This window comes from Lepidochelys kempii, chromosome 3 (assembly GCF_965140285.1).
Source record: "Lepidochelys kempii isolate rLepKem1 chromosome 3, rLepKem1.hap1, whole genome shotgun sequence".
Classification (NCBI taxonomy): domain Eukaryota; kingdom Metazoa; phylum Chordata; order Testudines; family Cheloniidae; genus Lepidochelys; species Lepidochelys kempii.
In genome coordinates, this window is record NC_136382.1 from 134,802,922 (window position 1) to 134,828,403 (window position 25,482).

Consider the following 25,482-nt stretch of genomic DNA (forward strand, 5'->3'; position numbering starts at 1 on the left):
ATGGAGTGGAGGTCAAGGATAATCTAGGCATGGCCCAATATCTAAACAAATACTTTGCCTCAGTCTTTAATAAGACTAAAGAGGATCTTAGGGATAATGGTAGCATGATAAATGGGAATGAGGATATGGAGGTAGACATCACCATATCTGAGGTAGAAGCGAAACTCAAACAGCTTAATGGGGCTAAATCGGGGGGCCCAGATAATCTTCATCCAAGAATATTAAAAGAATTGGCACAAGAAATTGCAAGCCCATTAGCAAGAATTTTTAATGAATCTGTAAATTCAGGGGTTGTACCGTATGATTGGAGAATTGCTAACATAGTTCCTATTTTTAAGAAAGGGAAAAAAAGTGATCCAAGTAATTATAGGCCTGTTAGTTTGACATCTGTAGTATGCAAGGTCTTGGAAAAATTTTTGAAGGAGAAGGTAGTTAAGGACATTGAAGTCAATGGTAAATGGGACAAAATACAACATGGTTTTACAAAAGGTAGATCGTGCCAAACCAACCTGATTTCCTTCTTTGAGAGAGTAACAGATTTTTTAGATAAAGGAAACGCAGTGGATCTAATTTATTTAGATTTTAGTAAGGCGTTTGATACTGTGCCACATGGGGAATTATTAGTTAAATTGGATAAGATGGGCATCAATAGGAAAATTGAAAGGTGGATAGGGAATTGGTTAAAGGGGAGACTACAACGGGTCCTACTGAAAGGTGAACTGTCAAGTTGGAGGGAGGTTACCAGTGGAGTTCCTCAAGGATCAGTTTTGGAACCAATCTTATTTAATCTTTTTATTACTGACCTGGGCACAAAAAGTGGGAGTGTGCTAATAAAGTTTGCAGATGATACAAAGCTGGGAGGTATTGCTAATTTAGAGAAGGACAGGGATACCCTACAGGAGGATCTGGATGACCTTGTAAACTGGAGTAATAGGAATAGGATGAAATTTAATAGTGAGAAGTGTAAGGTCATGCATTTAGGGATTAATAACAAGAATTTTAGTTATAAGCTAGGGACGCATCAACTAGAAGTAACGGAGGAGGAAAAGGACCTTGGAGTATTGGTTGATCATAGGTTGACTATGAGCTGCCAATGTGATATGGCTGTGAAAAAAGCTAATGTCGTCTTGGGATGCATCAGGAGAGGTATTTCCAGTAGGGATAAGGAGGTTTTAGTACCGTTATATAAGGCACTGGTGAGACCTCACCTGGAATACTGTGTGCAGTTCTGGTCTCCCATGTTTAAGAAGGATGAATTCAAACTGGAACAGGTACAGAGAAGGGCTACTAGGATGATCCGAGGAATGGAAAACTTGTCTTATGAAAGGAGACTCAGGGAGCTTGGCTTGTTTAGCCTAACTAAAAGAAGGTTGAGGGGAGATATGATTGCTCTCTATAAATATATCAGAGGGATAAATACCAGAGAGGGAGAGGAATTATTTAAACTCAATACCAATGTGGACACAAGAACAAATGGATATAAACTGGCCACTAGGAAATTTAGATTAGAAATTAGACGAAGGTTTCTAACCATCAGAGGAGTGAAGTTTTGGAATAGCCTTCCGAGGGAAGTAGTGGGGGCAAAAGATCTATCTTGCTTTAAGATTAAACTCGATAAGTTTATGGAGGAGATGGTATGATGGGATAACATGGTTTTGGTAATTAAATATTCATGGTAAATAGGCCCAATGGCCTGTGATGGGTTTTTAGATGGGGTAAGATCCAAGTTACCCGGGAAAGAATTTTCTGTAGTATCTGGCTGATGAATCTTGCCCATATGCTCAGGGTTTAGCTGATCGCCATATTTGGGGTTGGGAAGGAATTTTCCTCCAGGGCAGATTGGAAGGCCCTGGAGGTTTTTCGCCTTCCTCTGTAGCATGGGGCACGGGTCACTTGCTGGAGGATTCTCTGCTCCTTGAGGTCTTCAAACTACAATTTGAGGACTTCAATAGCACAGATATAGGTGTGAGGTCTTTTTTAGGAGTGGTGGGTGAAATTCTGTGGCCTGCATTGTGCAGGAGGTCAGACTAGATGATCATAATGGTCCCTTCTGACCTAAATATCTATGAATCTATGAATCTTAATCAGTGCTGAGGGTACCACATGCATGAGTACTGACAACTATGCTGAACTTGGTGGTGCCAGTCCAAAGTGTCTGTGCTCCCCTCCTTGCTGGTAGAAGGTACCCAGGCCATCCTGGAGCCATGTCTCTCTCCTTTGTGCTCTGGAACTTTATGGTCCCACTAGTACTGGAGGAGGAGTCCTTCAACTTAATGGTACCAAGTCAAGAGGTTGAAGCTTCAGAGACAGTGGATCTCACCTGGACCTTTTGGAGCTGGCTCCTTAAGCCCACTCCTCTTTGTGGAAGCCTTCCCCATCCTGGAAAGGAGAGGAGAGGGGGAAAAGGGCTTGGGGGGCAGGGGAGGGGGTCTCCCAACCTAACTCAGAAGCTGGCCAAAGGGCGCATTCCATCATTAGCAGTCTGTGTTTAATCTCCCTATTTTTCCTTGCCCTGGACTTGAGGGCCCGGCAGAAGTTGAACTACTGGGAGACATGGAACTCCCCTAAGCAATGGACACACTTTAAGGCCATTACTCACAGGTACAGCAGGAGAGACATCAGCTGAAACCTGGAGAGTCAGGCATTCCCTGCCTCAAAAAAACCTCTCTCTGAGGGGAAAGAGGAGTAAAACAATCCTCTCATTACTTATCTAACTCTAACTATCCTAACAACTAACTATAAAAACTATTTTACCCACTATAGAAATATTAGAAAAAAATCAATGCATGCTCAAGGCGGACATACTAGGGCTCCATCTCAGGCCAGAGCAGTTGAGAAGGAGCTGAGGGTGGTTTGCCCACATACCCCATACAGCCTCAGTATCTGGCACAAGGAGGCATAGGGCATCCATGCAGGCCAAATGGACACTGCTAACTGAAAATCTCCGATCAAGGGCTCATGTGGCACATGCACACCTGAAATGGAGCGCCCTTAGGGACACTATTTGAAGAATCCAGGGTTCTATCTCAGACTCTGGGAGAAGCATGAGGCTGAGCGGTTAGAGACTGGATGTGATTTGATTATCTGAAAGGCAATGCAGCCAAACAGCTAAGATCTGGGTCTACCACATTAGAATCCTATTCCTGCTATTAACTTATTTGCCAAATGCAGTGGCAGATTTTAATCGTCTACGTTCTAGGATCCACATTCATGCCTTTGGTCAACAATAAGAGTGGAGCTGCATGAGGCTCATGATTGTCTCTTGTCCAGCTCACAGAATTTCTCCTAGGTTATAGGGGTATTTGGTGGGTGGATTGGCTGATTGACTTTCCTCTGTCTCTCTCACCCACCCACAGATTATTTCATCAAAGTGGATGTATTACATCATCAGTGCTAAATATAGTGGGTTCATCTTGGTGCATTTCTTTTTCCATTTATGGAGAAAAAGTGAAAAGTCATAACAAACACAAGCACAATGTATTTGTAATTGATACTGTATTAATCAGCACACAAGGAGCAGCACATGGAGCAAAGCAAAGAGCTCAATGTCTTAGATGTCCTGCAAAAGAGAATCTAAGAAAGATGAAACAATCCATTGAAAAACTTCAAAAAGGGATGATTTTGGAATTATTCTTCTCTCTGAATCAATCCAATTTTCAAACCAACAAGAAAAATGCAAATTGTACTCAAAATTTACAATCTAGGTTTTGGCCATGTTAATAAAAGTTTAAAGTGCCTGTTGAAATGAAAACTGATTTAATCTTAACTATAAATTCATGACCAATGCCTCCATAATTAATGATAATGTAATATTGCCATGAGTACTGCAAAAGAACCTTCTAATGTTAAACACATAGGTTAAAGGCACTATCCCCCACTGAAGAGCTCTCCAATTAAATCAAAACAACAGTTTCCCCTAAAAACTAAAAATTGCAGTCTATGAGTTAATTCACCCCCATTCGGTGGGTAGAAGTTGGACTGCAAATTTTATGCCCTCTAAGCAAGCGGATATAGCTTTACCCAAAGAGGGGAATTCACCCCTAAAACAGGGTAAGCACCATTTGAAATATTGCTTTCACTTGGAAGTTCGCCAGAGGAGAGTAGCTTTACATTCCAGAGAGTTCTCCGTAAAATCCTTAGTGGTAAAGGAAACCAGGAAATGCACTGAATTAGCACATCATTCTTGTGCCCTGACCATAACCCCTTCCCAGACAGCCTCACGTGCTGAGGGTTGTGGGAAGTAGTTGCAAAAACAGTGCTGTGTCAGGGCTTACAAAAGGGTTGTGCTTGCTGCTAAAATCTCTTAAGACAGACTTTCTGCCACTAGACCTTGGCATATCCACTAGGGAACTAACCAAAGACCAACATGGGAGAAAAATTTGCCACAAGTTTCAGTTTGTCCCTCACATTCACGTGGATGAGGTAATATCTTTTATTGGACCAACTTCTGTTGGTGAGAGACAAGCTTTCACAGCGCTCTTCTTCAGGTCTGGGAAACTAAGGCCATGTCAACACTAGCACTGTCCGCAAAACTTTTGTTGCTCAGGGGTGTGGGGAAAAAAACAGCCACCTCAAGCGACAGTTTTGCCAGCATAAGCACCAGTCAACACACTCTCCCGTCAACATAGCTACCGCTGCTCATTGAGCTGGCTTTATTATGTCGACAGGAGAGCTCTCTCCTATCAACGTAATGCAGCTACTTGAGCAATCTTAGGGCTAGTCTACACTGACAGTGCTTTAACGTGCCTTGTGTGGTCGCAGCGCTGCTCTAAAAAACCACCTCCACGAGGGGCACGGCTCCCAGCACTGGGACACTGTTTACACTGGCGATTTACAGCGCTGCAACTTGCTGCGCTCAGGAGGGTGTTTTTTCACATCCCTGAGCGAGAAAGTTGCAGCGCTGTTAACTGCCAGTCAGCTGTGCCACTGTAAGCTTGTAAGTGTAGACATGGCCTAACTCAAAGTGTCACTGCCAAATACAAGATCTGAACTGACTGTGTGGCATAAGCAGTTAACACATATTTCAAGGGACCATTCAAGGTAAAGTGCCCCATTAAACACCTCTCCAGACACAGGGAGGAAAGGAAGAGCAGAGGGAGCAGCAGCTGGGAGAGGTTGTCAGTGAGTTCAGATTGTTGTAATAAGGCATAAATCCAATGTTTCTATTCGGTCCATGATTTTTAGTGTCTAGCAAAGCTATGAATTTAAGCTCCCAGGCACATCTTTTGAAAGTGTTGTGCAGGTTTCCTTTGAGGATAAGGACTGACAGGTCAGATACAGAGTGATCGCTTTGTGAAAAGTGAAAACTTTTCTATTGGACCATAGTAGAAGAGAGTGGGGAAGGATAGAGAAAAAGTTTCTTTACAAGTTTAAGCTTTCAGTCTTTCGACTGCATTTGATTATTTAAATTTTCCCAAAAAGAGTCAGTGCATTCCCCAGAACTGTTTTATTAGTCTCCCAGAACCTGTGCATAAGTAAGGGACATAAAACCGCTGAAGTGTGTTACCTTAGAGCATGAAGTCCTTCTGTACCCAGTGCTTTATATGATGGGATACATGCCAGTGCCATAGACAGAAACAAAATGGGAACAGCACACCAGTGCCTACTTGTCATCTTCTGAATAAACTTTAACAGGAAACTACCTTTAAATAAGAGCAAATAAAAAAAAAATTATTTTGTAGGTCAGCTGAAATACTACAATATGGAAACTACTGTATTTTGAAAGAATATCTTGACTGAGAAAGTAAGATTTTCAATGCAAACTTCCATTTTGTATAGCCAGAATCCATTTAAATGATGGAGGTGCAGGGAGAGGAAAGAGTCCTGGTGCTTTCATGATAAAGATTCAGGCTCAGTCCTACACTGCTTGAGCAAGAAAGCCAAAATCAAGCCCTTAAACAGCAAGGATTATCTGCTACTATTTGGTTTCAATGTTAATATTTAATGTGGTTTTAAATGATCTATTTTATAACGGTTTCTAACTGACTGTGCAGTGCTACCAGCACTGCCACAGAAAGGACAGTAGCTTTTCAGGAAAACTGAACTGCACAAGCGTGAGACACTTCGTTTTAAATAAATACTTTTCCATCGACAGTTACTGAAATACAACTTCCTAGAAAAGCTTATTGAGTGTCCATTACTTCTCTTCTAACTATGTTACTGTGCGACAGGAAATTCAATATTTAATTTTTTTAAATGAAAGAATAAAAACTAGAGAAAACAAAATGGACTGCTTAACTGCGGAAAGATAAATTGCTTTCTAAAAATATTACATTTGGGCCCTTCCTCCTACCTCCTTTTCTCTTCCTCATTTGCCTTCTCTCCTCCCTCTGATCTCCTTTCCCTATCTCCTTTTTCCTCTCAACAGGTCAGCAAGGCTCCTCCTTCTCCTGAAAATATCTGCCATACATTTGTAACACTGTTCCAGAACTGAATTTGGAAAGAAGATTTACCATGTGCAAGCAAACAAGAGAAACTAAAAACTCTAATATACAACGCTTATTGTGGAGACCAGACCCAGGGACTGTAGGAAGAGACGTGGAGGAAGAGAAATGGCTCAATCCTAGGTTCTGATTTTGAAATATGATCTATGTGATCCAAGAGTGAGATTGGGGCCCATCCCACCGAAATCAATGAATACCAGATGTATTTGCCAATTACTTCAATAGAAGGACTGAGTATGAATCATAAAATCATAAAAATGCAGGGCTGGAAGAGATCTCAAGAGGAGGAAAGTTAGTCAGTGGGTTCTTAAGCATTTTTAAAGTATTTTTTCTTTTGTTTGCTTTTGATTTATTTCGACGTTCTTTCTTGTAAACTTCTGACTTTTTGGTTCCTGCCAAAGAAAGCAAGAGGCTGAAGCGCTGTCTGCATTGCTGGAAAACAGCTTCAAAATTCTGAACCCAAAACCACTCAGAGCAGAAGAATTATCACAGAGACAACTGTACGTCTGAAGTACTGTCACTGAAAAATAACTCTACAGCAACTATACAAATCCCTGCATTATGACTGACCACTAAGACTGTAATCCAGAATCATATGCTGCATAGCTGAGAAATAACCATATGGTGTGTACACAGATCAGACACTTAGAACCAAAATGCCATCACTGAGAGAGAGGGGAAAGCTATTTCTCTGTTGTTCTCAGTGGGAATTACTGGGTGCGGAATATTTTTGTAAATCATAGAATTGTAGGACTGGAAGAGACCTCAAGAGGTCATCTAGTCCAGTTCCCTGCATCCATGGCAGGACTAAGTATTATTTAGACCAGAGGTTCTCAAACTGTGGTCCGCAGATAGTTCCCTCTAAGGTGCGCGCCTGGGCAACCGCACACAAGAGAATGAAAGGCCATCAACCTAATTAGTGGAGCCACGCCTGCCTGGACCCCGGAGAAGCAGCTCATGCAAGGTGAGGTGGTGGCCTTGGGGGGAATATGGGGTAAGCGGGAGGGGTGTGTGTAGAATTTGGGATGTGCAGGACTGCAGAGGCCAGAGAAAGAGGCAACTTTCCCCAGCTCCAGGGCTGCAGCTGCCAGGGAAAGAGGGCCCTCCTTCCCAGCCTCAGCTCTGTGGCTGCTTTGGTGGGAGAGAGACCCCCATTCCTTCCCAGCCCCAGCTTCGGGGCTGCCACAGCAGGTGAGAGAGGACACGTCCATCGCATTAGAAAGGTAAGATGACGGATATTAAAATATGAGTTGTGCGCTTTTATTTGTAGAACAAAAAAACATTAATGATTAAGGTTTTTTTAAACATATAGTGCTTTTTATCCAAAGCACTTTACAATAGTTAGCAAACGGTACAAACAACATTTGGAAAGATCATTAAGTGGTCTGCCAAGACCCTCAGCAATTTTCAAGTGATCCACAAAAAGAAAAGTTTGAGAATCACTGATCTAAACCATCTCTGACAGATGTTTGTCTAACCTGCTCTTAAAAATCTCCAATGATGATGGAAATTCCACAACCTCCCTAAGCAATTTATTCCACGGCTTAACCATCCTGACAGTCAGGAAGTTTTTCCTAATGTCCAACCTAAACCACCCTTGCTGCAATTTAAGCCCATTGCTTCTTGCCCTATCCTCAGAGGTTAAGGAGAACAATTTTTCACCCTCCTCCTTGTAACAACCTTTTATGTACTTGAAAACTTATGTCCCCCCTCACAGTCTTCTCTTCTCCAGATTAAATAAACCCAATTTTTTCAATCTTTCCTCACAGGTCATGTTTTCTAGACCTTTAAATCACTTTTGTTGCTCTTTTCTGGACTTTTTCCAATTTGTCTACATCTTTCCTGAAATGTGGTGCCCAGAACTGGACACAATACTCCATTTGAGGCCTAATCAGCGCAGAGTAGAACAGAAGAATTACTTCTTGTGTCTTGCTTACAGAGATACTGAATCTCTGGAGGTTTTGTGCCTCTTCCTTGGCACCAATGACAGTGATCAAGCGCTGGAGTCAGACAATACAGGAGGAGCACTGTGGACCAATACTGACATACCCAGCGCCCACTCCAAATTGGACAGCTCCAGGAGAGGATGAGTGCCACCTCCACAAGAATACACTTAAGCTTGGCCGCTCTGTACTTTTTTAAGCAAGGCTTATAACCTTTGCAAATGTGACATTTGTCACTAACATGGGACTCCCCCAAGTGATTAAGGCAGCTGGGGTGCAAGTCGCTCACCGGCATTAGTTTGCTGAATGAACAACATGATTTAATCCCGGAGATGGAGGTACAGTTCCAGTCCTGCTCCCAGTACTGAAAGCTGAACCTGGCAGTCTAAGACCTAAATCTGAAATTTATAAGTAGCTAATTATCTTAACTACAGATTCCCTAAATTCTATGAAACTTCACTAAGCAAAACTGGATATATTTTACAAAGAATGAGAGAAGAATTTGGAGCGATTACAGCCTTACAACTGCAACAACCATCATGGTTGGTAAGAAGGAACTGAGAGGGGCCAGCTCCACCCTTTATACCTGCATGCAGCAGCAGAGGATGCTCAAGCCACCCTAACAGGTTCTGCTGAGGGGAAAAAAAAATCTCCAGCAACCATGCATTGGGCATGCACTCACCTACAGTGAAATGGACATGTTCAGTCACTCAAAGAAATACTACTGCTCTTCCAAATTTGGTGTCTGCCCTGGTTGCCAAGTCAAAGAAATAATATTTCATGGAAGTCAGTGGGTTACTCCACATTGCAGCCTTGCAGTTTTCAGGGACTGGAAGGTTTCTGAGGCAGGCAATAGCTGCAGGCTATGCCCTGGTGGCATGTTCCTTGATATGCTGAGGGAAAGGTTCACCAGCCAACTGACAGCGGGTGGAAATGCACAGCATTTCCAACTGGATCATGCGACTGTTCCAGAACATGACATGCCAATATTACTGAAAGATAGACCAAGAGACCTGAATGTCAGGCCCATCTGCTTCAGGAGTTGCATACAGTCCAGGATCTTCAGAGGGTCAAATGGAGAATCTTTTCCACTTTGAGGAATAGGTCTTCCTGTGGACAAATCCCTAGTTTGTATGATAATTTTTTGAACCCGAAGAGAGGCATCTCTTCCAGTATTGCTAAAATAGCCAACACCCAAGCAGTCAGGTGTAATGACTGTGGATCTGAATGCATGATCTGATCTTAGCTCGAGATACGTCTGGGCAGGCTGGGAGATGAACAGGAGGTCATGCGGACATCTGCAGGAGTTCTGACACCCAAAATTGTCTCAGGGGCTATTAGGATAACTGTAGCTTTGTCCCTCCTGACTTCGAAGTTATCTTGAGGAGAAGGGAAAGTGGTGGGAAGGCATAGAGGAGTGCTCAAGACTACCGGAGGAGAAAGATGTCTGGCAAGGAACCTGGGTTCACATCTCTTCTGGAGCGGAACTTTGGGCATTTGGTGTTGTCCTCTGTCAATTCTATTATGGGGGTCATCCACTGGCAGAATATGATGAACTTCATAGCCCATTCACGGCTAGTCACTGCATGCTTGCTTAGAAAGCCAGCAAGTCATTACTGATCCCCAAGAGCTGTACTGCCAGTGGGGTTATCCCATGTTGATGACACCCCTTCTAGAGCTTGATGGCTTTCTTGTCAAAGAGAGGATGATCAGGTACCTCCCTGTTTGTAAATATAGGGCATAGGTGATATGTTGTATATGAGAATCCAAACTGTAGAGCTCCCCAGACCTGGCAGGAATGCTTCGCAGGCTAGTCTGATGACCCTCAGCTCCAGGATGTTCATGTATAGTCTTAAGTCATTTTAAAACCAGGTACCTTGCATCTGTAGTTGGTTCAGGTAAGCACCCCAACCTGTCCCTGAAGCATCTGTGATAACAGTCGTAGTTGGGAGGGGACAGAGAATGGCCCCTTTTTTATATACATACACTGGGTCCAGTCCTCAAATAGTATCTAGAAGGGCTGGGGGTGCCACTGTGACCCTTTGGTACCTGTGGTATCTGGACAGGGCATACATGGACCTCAACGTAGCTGCATGGGCGAATGGCACTCAATCAAAGCTCCTATGAATTCTATCATCTGTGATAGTGGGAGGAACAATTTTTTGTAGTTTAAGCTTAATCCTGGTTGGGAGAAAAGGATGTATTCCAAGGCTGTCCCCACTGGTACCTACCTCTGATCAGCCAACCGGGCAGACAGGAAATAGACATCATACCCTACCTCCTTAAATGTACCTACTACCAGACATTTTGTAAACACTTCTGGTGCCACTGAGAGTCTAAAGGGCAGAATCCTGTGCTGGTAGTGGTCAGGACCCACTGAGAGTCTAAGGTACTTCCTGTGCGCTAGATGGATTGCTTTATGGAAGTATGCATCCTATAAGTTGAGAGCCATGAATCAGTCTTGAGCCTGGAGACAAAATGATGGAAACAAGCATTACCTGAGATGCCATATGTATTTGCTAAGGCTTCTCATGTCTAGGTTAGGACAAAGACCCCCTTTCTTCTTTGGAATGAGATAATACTGGGAACAGAAGCCTCTTCTCCTGAACTCTACTGGTACCACCTCTGTGGCTCCCAGACAAAGCAATGAGGCCACTTCTGTTTGTAGTAGGCTATCTTAAGGAAGACATAGACAATGTCCTCTAACACCCATCTGACTGATGTCAAGGCAGACTATGTTTCGTAGAATAGAGTGAGGCAGTTTCTGAAGATGGCATTCTCTAGACTGGATCTGATGAGACTCTCACCTCATCACATCTGCTGACAAATCATAGGTGTAGGTCCTGTTGCTGATGAAGAGGAAGAATGATGCCCCTGTTGTATCTTGGATGTTTCTTAGCTTGATAGTCTGAGGTGGTAGGCAGTGTATGCTGTCTTGGTTGAGGCTGAGAACAATAGGTCTTGAGGTATGAAGCAGGGGTATTAATCACCAGAACGTGTAGGGTAGCTTTTGAGTTCTTTATGGAGTGAAGAGCACAGTCAGTCTGATTACTGAACAGCTCTGAGACCTCTAAAGGCAAGTCCTCAATTATGGCCTATACCTCTCCTGAGATGCCCGTTGCTTGAAGCCACAATGCCCGTCAAATAGTTACCAGAGTTGGCCATACACCTGGCCATGGTGTCTCAGACATCCATCACTATCCTGGACACCAGCTGGCCCTGCTTAATAATGTCCTTAAGGTCCTCTCTCCTGCCATGAGAGCTTACATTGACTTAACTACGTCAGTGTACAAGCTACAGTCTTGCTCCTGCCGACGTAAGTGCCCTACTACACCAACATAATTACTCCACCTCCACGAGAGGCATAAGGCTTATGTTGGTGTAGTTAGAGTGACAGAGTGTCCATGTAGACACTGCATTACTTACATCAGCTGTTGGCTGCTTGGAGTCAGACTGCACCCGTCTGGCTCCACACTGGATCCTGGGTGCTGCCTGGGTCAAAGATCCTGGGTGCTGCCCAGGCAGCTGCCCCACTCCCAGTGGGGACGCGAGAGGGTGGTGGGGGTCGCAGCCAGCCGGGAGCCCAGCAGGCAGCTGTGCCCCCAGCAGAGTACTGAGAGTCGGGGGGAGAGGGGAGGAAGAGCTGACGTGGAGCAGTGAGCTGAGAGCCCATGAAGCAGCCAGGCTCCTGGCAGGGAGCTGTGAGCAGAGCTGAGACTGGGCTCTCAGCTCCCCACACTGCCTCTCTTAGGTCAGTGGAAGTGCTCCTGGTGAGGACGCACACCACCAACCAAAGGAGGATAGTTTGGACGTGAACCACCACAGTAATTATTCCGGTGGCTGTAAGTCAATCTAACATAGGCTGACTTAAGTTTTTAGTGTATACGTGCCCTAAGTATACCTAGATCATCCCTGACAGATGTTTTTCTAACCAGTTCCTAAAAATTTCCAATGATTAGGATTCCACAACTTCCCTAGTTAACCTGTTTCAGAGCGTAAATACCCTTATAGTTAGAAAAAATCTCCTATTATCTAACCTAAATCTTCCTTGCTACAGACTAAGCCAATTACTTCTTGTCCCACCCTCAATGGACATGGAACCTATTGATCACCATCCATTTTATAACAAAACTTTTATATATTTGAAGATCATTACATCCTCCCACAGACTTCTCTTCTCCAGAGTACACATGCCCAATTCTTTCAATCTTTCCTCATAGGTCATGTTTTCTTAACCTTTTATTTTTGTTGCTCTTCTCTGGACTCTCTCCAATCTGTCCACATCTTTACTCTCGCTGAGTCCTCACCAGTGCCATTAGAGCAGATCAGTTACCTCCCATCTCTTACATATGACACTCCTTTTCATACATCAGAAAGTGACATTTGCCTTTTATGCAACAGCATTACATTGTAGATGAACATTCAATTTATGATCCGCTATTACCCCCAGATCCTTTTCTGCACTACTACTGCCCATTCAATTATTCCCCAATTTTGTACTTGTGCATTTGATTTTTCCTACCTAAGTGTCGTGCTTTGTATTTGTCTTTATTGAATTTCATCTTACTGAGGTCAGATCAATTCTCCACTTTATCATGATCATTTTGAATTTTAATTCTGTCCTCTAAAGTGCTTGCAACCCTTCCCAGCTGTGTGTCATCCATTAACTTTATGAATGTACTCTCTGCTCCATCATCCAAGTCATTAATGACAATGAATAATACAGATGCAGGACAGACTCCTGCAAGACCCCAATTGAGGAATCCTCCCAGTTTGACAGTGAACCATTGAAAACTGTTCTTTGAGTACATTTTTGTCAATCAGCTGTGCACCCACCCAATAGTATTTTCATCTAGAACATAGTTCCCTTGGTTGCTTTAGAGAATGTCTTGTGGGACTATGTCAAAAGCCTTTCTAAAGTCACCTGGCAACAAAGATGAGAGATCCCTTGGTGGCAAGATGGGGCACTGATATTGATTTGCACTCGGATCTGGCTCCTCCTGATATTCAGACATCAGTGGCCTGGTCACGGATGCCACTGGGGAAACAGACTTTTCTCAATTATGAAGGCTTATTTCTCAATGCCTGCAATGAAGAGTAGACTTCCTCTAGAGGCAGCACCAACATGAAAGGTGCTCTCAGCTCTAAGGTCCATACTGGTGCTGGTAGGTGTTTCAGCACCGATAACGGACCTGGTTTTTCCCTAGTCTCATGCTCAGAGGCCAGAGTCAACACCAAAGAGAACACTGTCGGAGCACCAGGATTAGTTCCAGAGGAGTCTGCTGTGTAACAGTTTGCTCCCTCTCTCTGGTCCTTGACACTCTGTGGGGTATGAAGAACTTCTCTCTGAAGGCCTTGCTGTCTGTCCTTATGGGAGGACACAGATCTCCTTCTTGTGCTTCTGCCTTAGAGCTTGGAGCAGCCTCTTTCAGTGCCTGACATCAACATGGGAGTTGTTGAGGTCAGCTTCTTTCCTTGGCACTCTTTTTTGCCCCAGTCTTAGGCGATGCCTGACTGCTCAGTGGGTCACTTGATAACACTGGTTTGTTCACTAGTAGGATTTTGGAACTTGGTTTCCTTTATGAACCGTTCCAAAAGGTGGTGTTTCAGCCTTGTCTTGTGCAACTTGCACATCCATATTGATCATCTGTTTAGAATGTGCAATTCACCCAGAGAACAGAGATACCCACTGCATCCATCCTTCAGAGGGAATAGTTCATTGCAGGATGGACAAGACTTGAAACCTGCAGGTTTCAAGTGCAACATGTTGATGAACCCTGTTAGGTCGGGGGTAAAAGGTCTGTACATGGGTGGGGAGGGGGGATAGATGTACAGAGAAGGGGCATATAGGGTCTCACCAGCAAAATTTGGTCCAGGCGGGTCAGCTCAGATCATGGCAGTTGAAAACAAGAGATAAACGGTTCTGAAGAAGTTAGTCTGAGCTACAAACTAGCAACTTCCGGCTCTGTCTTGCTGGCACAGTTAGTAAAAGAGAACTGAAGAGACGTTGCGACTGTTCTTCCTTTGATGCCCTCACATAGGAGCACAAGGAAGCACATGCACAGCTCCAACAGATACACTTGCTCAAAAATTTGAGGTCTCATGTGCACTGGGCACACATGCACCTACAGTGGGATCCACCCTGACACATACTCAAAGACGACGACATTTTTGTATGAAAACATTTTAAAAACCAGAGATAGACAGACGATGGAGAACTCTTGTGATTCAGTCTATGACAGGTGCAGTACACTAGCAGGGAGAGAACACACTCGTAAACATTTACATTAGATACTGGAAATGGATCCATTACCCTTACTTCCCTTATCTTTCGAAAGAAAAAAATAATTAAAACATACTTTTTTCTTCTTCTGGAAGGAGTGTGAGGTAAGTAGACAAAAACTTCTGTAACTTCATCCCTAAAGGAGGACAAGCTCCTATCAACTGGCCTGGTGACCTGTTTTTAATCAAACATAAAATTAACTTTATGCACATTAACTGCACTTTATAAAGAGGGATCTCAAAGCCCCTTATAAAACAAATTAATCAAAAACATTACCTAATTGTCTAACTCATTAGAATACAAACAGCCAATCAAAGTAAAGTGTTTCAATATGAAGAATTGGGGGAGAGGGGGATTTTTTTTTTTTAAGTACTTCTGATACTTTTAAAGGGTATTGAAAATGTAAATATTGAAACTGAAATACAGCAATTGCCATGATGAATCAGAACTGTGGTCCATCTAGTCCAGTCTCCTATCTCTGACAGCATCAGATGATTCCCAGACAGATACAAGAAACCCTGCAGTACCAGATGTGGGATAATGTAATCCCAATGCAGGTTTCATCTTAATCCCTAAAAGTTCAGGTTTAAGACCTGAAACATGAGGTTTTATATCCTTTCCAAAATGTATCAGCATTAACTATTTATGACTCTGGATATTCTTGGTATCCATATAAATGTCCAATCTCTGTCTATTTCTCTAACTTTTTAAAACACACCTATATCCACTCATCCAGTGCTCTGAGTGCCGATCCCACATGTTAAAAATTACAAGAAAAATATAGGTTTCAGAGTAACAGCCGTGTTAGTCTGTATTTGCAAAAAGAAAAGGAGTACTTGTGGCACCTTAGAGACTAACAAATTTATTTGAGCATAAGCTTTTGTGAGCTACAGCTCACTTCATCGGATGCGTACTGTGTGATACATGGTCTGTGTGTATAAAAACATCTTCTGTATTTTCCACAGTATGCATCTGTGGAAGTGAGCTGTAGCTCACAAAAGCTTATGCTCAAACAAATTGGTTAGTCTCTAAGGTGCCACAAGTCCTCCTTTTCTTTTTACGAAAAATATACACTGCTGTTGCAGCCATGTTGGTCCCAGGATATTAAAGAGACAAGGTGGGTGAAGTAATCTCTTTTTATTGGACCAACTTCTGTTGGTGAGAGAGACCATAAAAGGTATTACCTCGTCCACCTCGTCTCTCTCAGAAAAATACAGACAAAAAAGACTGCCCATAATATTTCCACCTCAACTCCTTCCCTGAACAGCCTTGACAAAGAGGGGAACAAGATGGGCTTTGTAGAGTGCTCAGAAGGCAAACAAATCCAACCTCTGGCAGACCAAGGAGAGGTGGAGCAATCTCCAAAACTGAGGATCTTTCATATAGAATGCACGGACAGCAGTTCCCTCTTATTTATATCGAGGGAGATCCAGATAGAATACCTCTGTTGATCTCAGTTACGACAGAATATCGTAAGAAGAGAGGCAAGCTCTCGGGTAATCAGGTTCCAAACCATTTACACTTTATGGGTTAAAAACAGCACCTTGAATTCTACACAGAAACATACCGAAAGTCAGCGGAGATCATGGAGATAAAGTGCTCCCAACATGCAACTCCACTTAATAAGCAGGCTACAGCATTTTGCACTACCTTCATCTTCTGAATATCCCAATACAGCTCCATGTATGACATTATAGCAATCTAATCTTGAAGTGACAAAGGCATAGATTTTTGTGGCAAGGGCCGTAGCAGAGAGAAAAGGTCACACTCTTCTTGCCAGGTGCAGAAAAACACTGTTGGTTTCAGCCCCAACCTGGGCATCCAGGAGCAGTTGGATCCAATGCTACCCCGAAACTGCACGTGTTTTACAAATGGTGGTTACATGTCCTTTATGAAGGGCACAGATGTAAGTTCTACCAACTCTTCCAGCTGCTCTCCCCAACCCACCAACACTATCTCAGGGCTGGTCTGCACTACAGAGTTAGGGTGGCTTAACTACATCGCTCAGGGCTGTGAAAAATTTCATCCCCTGTGCTACGTAATTAAGCTGTAATTAAGTCCCAGTGTACACACAGCGAGGCCAACTAGTGTAGACATCCTAGGTCTATTCCGGTTTGAGTTTGAACAGTAGGTCAACTAATACTTATCCAAACTCCAGGTTCACCGAGGGCGTTCAAAAATTAATTCTGCTGTTCTGGCTGGGTCGGATGTGATAGAAACCTAGAGCTGGATGTCATCAGCATACCAAGTGCACTACAACCCATGTCTCCTCACTACCCATTCTAGCAGACTCCAATACACATTGAACAAAAGAGGTCACCATAGATTCTTGGCCTCCAAGATACCCTGTAACAAAGCGTTTCAAAGTCTAATTACATAGAAATGTTATCAGTTTTGAATTTGCCACCTTTTGACTTCATTGACTGCTCCCTTGTTCTTGTGCTGTGAGACACAGAGAACAGAAGCTTCCTATCTTCACTATATTATTTTATATACTTTTATCATATCTACACTTATATTTCTCCTTTCTAAGATAAACAACCCCAATCTTTTCAATCTCTCTTCACATTAGAATTTTTCAATGCCCTTTTTATCACCCTCTCTGAACCCTCTACTTTTGCTGCATCCTTTCCGAGATAGGGTGGCCAGAACTACACACTTATTCCCAATGAGGATGTACCAATACCATTTATATAAGGGTATTATTATGTTTTTCAGATTATTCCTCATTTGTTCCTTATGCATTCTAACACTGTTTGCTTTTTAGACCACAGCTACACACCATGCCAAAGCCTTCACCGAGCTGTCCACAGTGATGCCAATTTTTTTTTTTTAAGTTGATACAGTTCGTTTTAGAACCCTATGAGATGTATAGTTAATTATTTTTTTCTCCTTGGGTGTGTATCACTTTGCATTTATGAACACTGAATTTCACTTGACATGTTGCCCATTCATCTAGATTGGTCCATTCCTTCTGAATTTCCTCCAGGCCTTCTTTAGATTCGATTAAGCTAAATAACTTTGTGTCTTCTGTAAATTTTGCTACCCAACTGCTCGTTCATCCCCCTTTCCAGACCATTAATAAATACAGTAAACGATATCAGACTTAATAAAGAACCTTGAGGCATCCTACTATGAAACTTCTGCAAGGATGAAAACTGAACATTTATTCCTATGCTTTGTTCCCTTCTCTTAGCCAGTTTTTGATCCATAAAATTTTTTTGCCTCTCACCCATGACAAAGTAAGTTTCTTGAGAAGCTTCTTGTCCAAGACCTTTTGAAAGTATAAAAAATTACGTCAACTGGTTCCCCTTGCTTGACTGACAAGTTTAAAGTGATATCAACCAATATCTTATGTCAAATGTAATGGCCCATTGTTCAATACTTACTAAACTAAATAACCAATGGTTTACCTGCCATAGAGAGAACTTTCTGAAAGTGCATCCATTAACGGTCCGATAATAAACTGGAGAGAGAAAAATTAAATTTACATTAAAACCATTTTATATACATTTATACATTTTACATTTTATACACGCACAAAGTAGATTTTACTTGTGATAAACAAGATAGAGAAAGGGTTCCTACTAATGAGAGAGACTTTTATCATTACTAACCTACAGCAGCAAAGGATTAAGCAGTGAGCTTTGTACAGTCAGTCATTTTTGCTAGAACAACAACACTAATAGAGCGGTGGTTTGCCTATTTGGTACAGAAGTTGGGCTATTGAGGAGAGGAAGTAAACTGATTCAAGGAACAAGAAAGGCATTAATATTAGTTGCACATGGAAGTTGAAAGGAGGAAGACAGTGAGTCTTCACTGATCACTAGTAAAAACAGTCAACTTTAAAAAACAAACAAACAAACAAGAACACACACAACTGTTCCTCACTACTGCATAAGTAGGGCCCTACCGAATTCGTGGATTGTTTTAAAAAATGCGTCATGGGCTGTGAAATCTGATCTCCGCCATGAAATCTGGCTATTGTAGGGGAGACCAGATTTCACAGAGTTGGGCGGCTGGACAGCAGCAGCTTCCGGTCATCAGCAGTGCTTTACTTCTGCGCTGCTGCTGGCGGTGGTGCTGCCTTCAGAGCAGGGCGCCCGGCTCCTAAGGCAGCAGCAAAGAAGAAGTAAGGGTGGCAATACCACAACCCCCCTACCATAGCCTTGCGACAGCCCCACGAGCCCCCTTGTGGGTTGTGACCCCTATGGTTACAATACCATGAAATTTCAGATTTAAACATCTGAAACCATTACATTTATTATTTTTAAAATCCTATGACAGTGAAATTGACCAAAATGGACCATGAATTTGGTAGGGTCCTATTCATAAGTAACCTTTAAGAGTACTATAACTGAAAAAGAAAAAAAAAATTCACTTTGTACATTTCACAACACTTTGTATATAGTCAGTTCCTCTACTACAATCCATTCCCATTTGGGTCTGTTTTGCATAAAACAAAAAGGAAGAAAACTATTTTTTACAAAACAAGAAAAAAAAAGATTAGAACCATAACATTGGCAGGAGGACTCAGAGGCATGTACTGTAATTGTAGCTACTTTTAACCTTTTTTTAAAAAAACTGACTATAAATCAAGTTGGTGTCACTTTAATGAGAGATTGACCTTAATTGTATAAATCAGAAATTTTGGCTTTTGAGGTACCTGCAAGCTGTTTCTTAGAAGTGGGGCTGGATGGTGTACAAAATAGATCATTCATACCCTGCGAGATGTAAGCTAACTACTAAATCTATGCAAATGCAATATGTTATTCCAACAGTAAAACAGAGTGTAGTTTTAACAACTACAATCTCTCTTTATCATATAGTAAGACAGACTTTTTTCATAATTTATTATAAGAGATACAGTAAAAAACTGATTATTCAACAGTCTCTAGAGATATCTGAACCTTCCCACAATAAGGGGAGATAACCATCAGGCTTCAAAGTCTGTCCTTAGAGTAGTGAAATGCTGAGCATGGACTTCAAAACCTTCTCAGTAATCTCCTTCACAACCAGATGGTTCTGCTGAACTGAGGTGCTCAACAGCTCCAGTTCTGAAAAAGCTTAGGAGCTCTATAGAACTGGAACATCAGCAACCCTCAGGGAGAAAGAGATCATATCCAACCTTCATATAAAAAGAATCCCAGTTAACTGGGATTCAACTAATTAAGGTTAGACTGTACTGGTCCCTGAAATAAGGATTTGTGGCTAAATGGCAAGGAACACTGCAATAGGCACTCTTTCTTTGACCAAGGTAATCTTAGTCCTGAGATCACTTCTAAATAATGTCATTACTATTGATGTAGCTATACTTGATACGGTTTTATAGAATCTGTCTAACTCCTCCTCATGATTTAGGTAATCAATTTAGGAAATGTTTCAGGTTAAAATATCTATTTATCCTAGAAAATAGTTGGGAGGGAGGTTGGTTAGGGGAATGCTCTTACCTCTGAAAATCCTGGTGAATTTGGAAGGCGTTTTGTTTCATAAAGCTCCAGAAATTGAGCAACGCCTTCCCTCGTCAAAGTTTTGTTTTCACTCTCAAACATCCTTTTGTAAATGCACATATGCCATGATGGGTGAAACAACCAACAACCTGGTACAAAAATGACAACTTTGACTGGTGTGTCAAAGGATAGTGACATCAGCACATAATCTGTCTAGTAGTAAATTTTAAAGAAGTGTATCAAACTAAAGCGTAAAAAATATTGAAGGTATCATGACATGATGGTTAGCCATTACAAAACACTATTTAGAAAGATGTTATACAGGTAGCTGTTTATCTGGTGTCTAAAATGTGCTTTTCTCTAAAAACACAATATAAACATTTATTAACATAGCTTGAAAAACTTACTTAATGCTTTCTAGCTTAAGGACTAAAACTAACAGCAAGAGGGAAAAATACTTGTTTCTTTTTCTCCTCCAAGCCACTCTCTCTGTAATTCAAAGCAATAAACAGCTATCTACTGTACTTACTTGTGACAAACTGACAGTCAACTATCTATTTAACAGATTACAATTTAACTTACTACTCATATTTTATTTTGGTTAGATCTTTTTTTCCTTCCTAGATTCACTCCATCATGGTGTATCTTTCCCAGTGTTGTCTATGGTATCCAGTTCCTTCCTCTCCTTTGTCTACTGCAATGTTGCCCAGACAGCCTGGCTCAGAACCTCCCTCCCCAGCATGTGAGCCAGGGAAAGAGGAACTTAAAACTGGCTTCATTGGGTCATATTCCTGGCTGCTGTTCTCCTGGCATCCTAGCTCCCGCTGCTATCTTAAGCAAAAGCTTAAGTGGAAATGGGCCTATTTGTGAGGTGGGAAAGATGAGAATTAAAGGAATTTCATGGTGATAGAATAAGTAACTTTGCTGCAGGTACTGGTCTAAATAGCTCTGACTGTCAACACTGAAATCAATGGCACCAGTAGGTCATGTCTCACTTCAGACAGTAGCAGGGAGAGTTGAGCCATAGTTCTCACTCTGATTTGGTACCACAGGACTCATGAGATGATTTGGGCGAGGAGTGACGATGACTCGAGTGCTTGAGTAGCCCTTCTTGGATCTTGATTCAAGTTTTTGTTCCTTGTGAGAAGATCCTAGCGAAGATGACATCTCTTCTCCTCATGTGATCTAGGAGTCTTTGCATCCTTGTAAGCAGATGCAGAGCTTCAGGGGCTCTTCTAGTCAGTATATACTCAGCTCTGCCAACTCCTGTATGGGCTAGATCAGGGGCTGGATGCACTGATTGTTCAATAAAAGTAGTCCCTCAAACATAACTACTGTTATTTCTGTGACCTCTTCTTGAATGATTTGCAGATGCTACATTTCTCTCTCACATGCCCCTCTCCCCAAGAATATGAGGGATCTGATGTAAGCATTGCTCACTCGTGGGCATAACAGCCCTGCAGGAAGGACAATGCTTGAAGGCCAGGGACTTCTCAATTTCAAAGCTAATGCTGGAGGGTTTGATAAAAATATCAAAGGAAGATCCCATCCAGAATGAAAGAATAATTAAAACTAGTAAGCTATCTCCTAACACTACTCTATTTACAATAATATTTACAAGACATTAAGTGATAAACATGTGAGAAAGAAAGGGGACCATGGGCACCAGACACACTGGGAGCTCCAACTCCTAGCCACAGGCAATGCAGTCAGAGCATGAATAATTCTGTGGGCAAGTTAATGACAGAAAGGTAAAGGAGGTGTCATTTGATTCATAAAAATCTATAGACTCCTCATTTCAGTGGTGTCACCCTATCTATCATGACAAGAAAGATCCGCTACTCTCCCAGCTCCAGGTCCTCCAATTGGTGGAAATTTTGCTAGTGCAATGTCATCAAAAATGGGTAGAATTGGGTATCCTTTGAAAGCCCTTTTTCCCCACAAACACAATGGTACCAAATATGACAAAATTAGAACAATTATGTAAATATATATTCAAGAAAGTGTTTAAAATCAGCTCTCTTTTATTATACTTTAGCACAAGCATATCAAAAATGCAGCCATCACAAAATTAAATTGTGGCTCTCAACTGACAGTACCAAGCTATCAGCTAACGCTCATAAAATGAGAGCTTATTCCAACATTGTCAGCCTTTAACTCGACACTACACAAGATGCCAGACTGAATCACCTGTGTACGAATCCTGCCAATCATAGCAGCTAGCCCCACTGATAGCTCAGTTCATTTAACATTCCTTATGCAGCTGGAATGCAAGAACAAATATATCTGCAGAATTGAATCAAAATGTGTCATGACACTAGAGGTGTGCCTTTAAAGGCCTGTTCAACAGGCTAACTAAAGTAGTCAAGAGTGCTAAACGAGGGAAGATATGAGCAACCAGCAGGTACAAAATCAAGATGTTGAGAACAAAATTAATCAAGAAACAAAGGGCATGCAGAGCAAAAATGCCTGAATTGCCTATGCGCTAATAGTAGGAGCCCAAGTAACTAACAGAATTGGAATTGCTCATTTATGAACATAAATTTGATTTAACTGGTGGGATGATTCAAATAACTGGAATGTTAACATCAATAGTTATAACCGATTTAGGAAGGACTGAGTAGGCAAAAGAGGAGAGAGGGAATGGCACTCTACATTAAATATGGCTTTATCTGTCTCCGAGTCACTGATAACGCAGAAGAAAATTATCTTGAATGCTTATGAATCAATAACCGCACAGATAAAGTACAAGATGAATGATCAGACACACACAGATCAAACACAATTTGTTGGGGAAAAGTCAACACACCTTTTGTAAAGGAAAATCCTGCCTCACAGATCTACAAGAATTCTTTGAGGACAGTCAACAAACATGTGGACAAAGGTGATACAATGGATATAGTGTAACTGGACTTTCAGAAAGCTTTAGACAAGGTCCCTCACTAAAGGCTCTTAAGCAAACTAAGCAGTCATGGGATAAGAGGGAAGGTCCTCTCATGGATCAGTAACTGGATAAAAGATAGGAAACAAAGGGTAGGTGTAAATGGTCAGTTTTCAGAATGGAGAGAGGTAAAATAGTGGTGTTCCCAGGGAACTGTACTGGGACCAGTCCAACTCAATATATTCATAAATGATCTGGAAAAAGGGGTAAACAGTGAGGTAGCAAAATTTGCAGACAGTACAAATTACTCAAGATAGTTAAATCCAAAGCAGACTGCAAAAAGTTACCAAGGGATCTCAGAAAGCTGGGTGACCGGGAAACAAAATGGCAGATGAAATTCAGTGTTGATATATGCAGAGTAAGGCACATTGGAAAACATAATCCCAACTATGCATAAAACGATGGGGTCTAAATTACTGTTACCACTCAAGAAAGATCTTGGAGTCACTGTGGATAGTTCTCTGAAAACATCCACTCAATGTGTATTGGTAGTCAAGGTCAAAAAGCCAACAGAATGTTAAGAACCATTAAGAAAGGGATAAATAAAAAGACAGAAAATATCAATGCCATTACAGAAATCCATGGTACTTTGAATACAGCATGCAGTTCTGGTTGCTCCATCTCAAAAAATATATAGATTAGAATTGGAAAAGGTACAAAGAAGGGCAACAAAAATGATTAAGAGTATGAAACAGCTTCCATATGAGGAGAGATTAAAAAGACTGGGACATTTCAGTTGGGAAGAGAGATAAGTAAGGGGGATGTCATAGAGATCTATAAAAACATGAATGGTGTGAAGAAAATGAATAAGGAAGCGTTATTTACTCCTTCACATAACACAAAGACCAGGCATCACCCAATGAAATTAAAAACCAGCAGGTTTAAAGCTCAGAAAAGAAAGTACTTATTCACACAACACAGTCAATCTGTGGAACTCAATCAATAAGCTGTCTCTCACTCGCAAGAAGGACAAGTTAACTGCATACTTTGCAGAGGAAATGCTACAGCAGGCAAAAAGCTGCTCGAAGAATTTTGTCATCACACGAAATAACAAAGCTGTTACCCCACACTGTTCAATGGAGTTTCTTCATTAAAAGGCTGACACTAAAATCATCTTGCATCAATGCCCTAGAGAGAGTTGCAACAAAACTCCAGATTTTTGCACAAGACTACCCAAGACTTCCACAAGATTCTCTTTTTGTGCCTTCTGCTAGGGATCAGAATCGCTGTATAATCCTCAGAAGTGTGTCCCTATCACACAAAGCATTAAAAGCCACTGCACTGTCAGGTGTCCACGCCCTTTTAGGATGTGACACTACTGGAAGGCTGGCATGAAAAACGAACTTATCTTACTGGAAAGCACCTGATTCAGCCTCCGAAGACTCTCTCCTTTCCCTGAAGGTGCTCAGAATGGCTGAGACATTCATAACACGCGTTTACCATTTGAAAACTAACCTTACAACACTTGCCAAAATACAATGGTGGATGTTTTCCATGAAACTGACAAACAAAGAAAAATATTGCCACTGATTAAGGGATGTATTTATACTTGCTATCAAGAAGGCAAATCATCAAGGAATGGAACGGCTCTGGGATGATCAAGCACATCCAAAGCAAGGCTCCCCTATCAGGCATTGATAGGTCTTGGAGAACAGACTGATCACATGAGTTATATGTGAAATACCACGCGCTCCCAAATCAATCCTTCAGCTAATCAAATGCTTGTTTGCAAAGACCAGATGCTTGCCACCTTACAAATTTATGGCCAGCAGCCTGCCCTGAATGAAGATGTATGAGCACGGCGCAAGCAATATCAGTGTGACATGTCTAGCAGTGGTAGCCAGAGACAATACTGATGACTTTGATGAATAAATGTTTCCAGTCCTACATGTCAAGGTTAACTTCCCCAGGATGACCAAAGATCAATGTCTTTTTCATGTACACAATACATACCTGTGTTGAAGTAAAATTTAAAAAGTTGCTTTTTAAACATTTTCGTGAATATATATATCTACATAATTGTTCTAGGTTTGTCTTGTTTGGTGCTTTGTATTTGTGGGAGAAAAGGCTTTTAACTGACACTCAACTCAATCCGTTTCCGACAACATTGTACTAGCAAATTTTCCAAAAACCGGAGGACCTGAAGCTGGCAGCAAATCCACCCACCACAATGCAAAGGGTGACACCACTGAAATTATGATTCTGTAGATTTTTACGAATCAAATGACACCTCCCCTGCCTTTCTACCATTAACTTGCCCATGGAATGAGGTTTTACTACATTATGCTCCCAGATACTGTAATAAGAAGGAACTGAAGTGGTGTGATTTCACCCTTTATACCCTCAACTGGAGGCACCAAGAAGCTCATGAAAACTCTCTGACTCAAGTGAACTCCACACACAGCGCTAAGAGAAACAGACA

At 41.8% G+C, this 25,482-nt stretch overlaps 1 protein-coding gene across 12 annotated transcripts in view; it reads right to left on the reverse strand.

The window, feature by feature from the left end:
* The window catches only part of TARBP1 (tRNA guanosine 2 -O-methyltransferase TARBP1), a 101,246-nt gene that overhangs the window by 70,153 nt on the left and 5,611 nt on the right, over window positions 1–25,482 (reverse strand). For all 12 annotated transcript variants that reach the window (XR_012158155.2, XR_012158154.2, XM_073338123.2 and 9 more), the window contains exons 4-7: window positions 20,120–20,268; window positions 18,083–18,135; window positions 14,746–14,843; window positions 5,507–5,642 (exon numbers count right to left, since the gene is read on the reverse strand). Coding sequence is in view for 10 of the 12 variants with exons in the window: in XM_073338123.2 (XP_073194224.2) it covers window positions 5,507–5,642; window positions 14,746–14,843; window positions 18,083–18,135; window positions 20,120–20,268 (436 nt within the window). In the remaining 2 variants the exon portion in view is untranslated. The remainder of the gene's footprint in view (window positions 1–5,506; window positions 5,643–14,745; window positions 14,844–18,082; window positions 18,136–20,119; window positions 20,269–25,482) is intronic.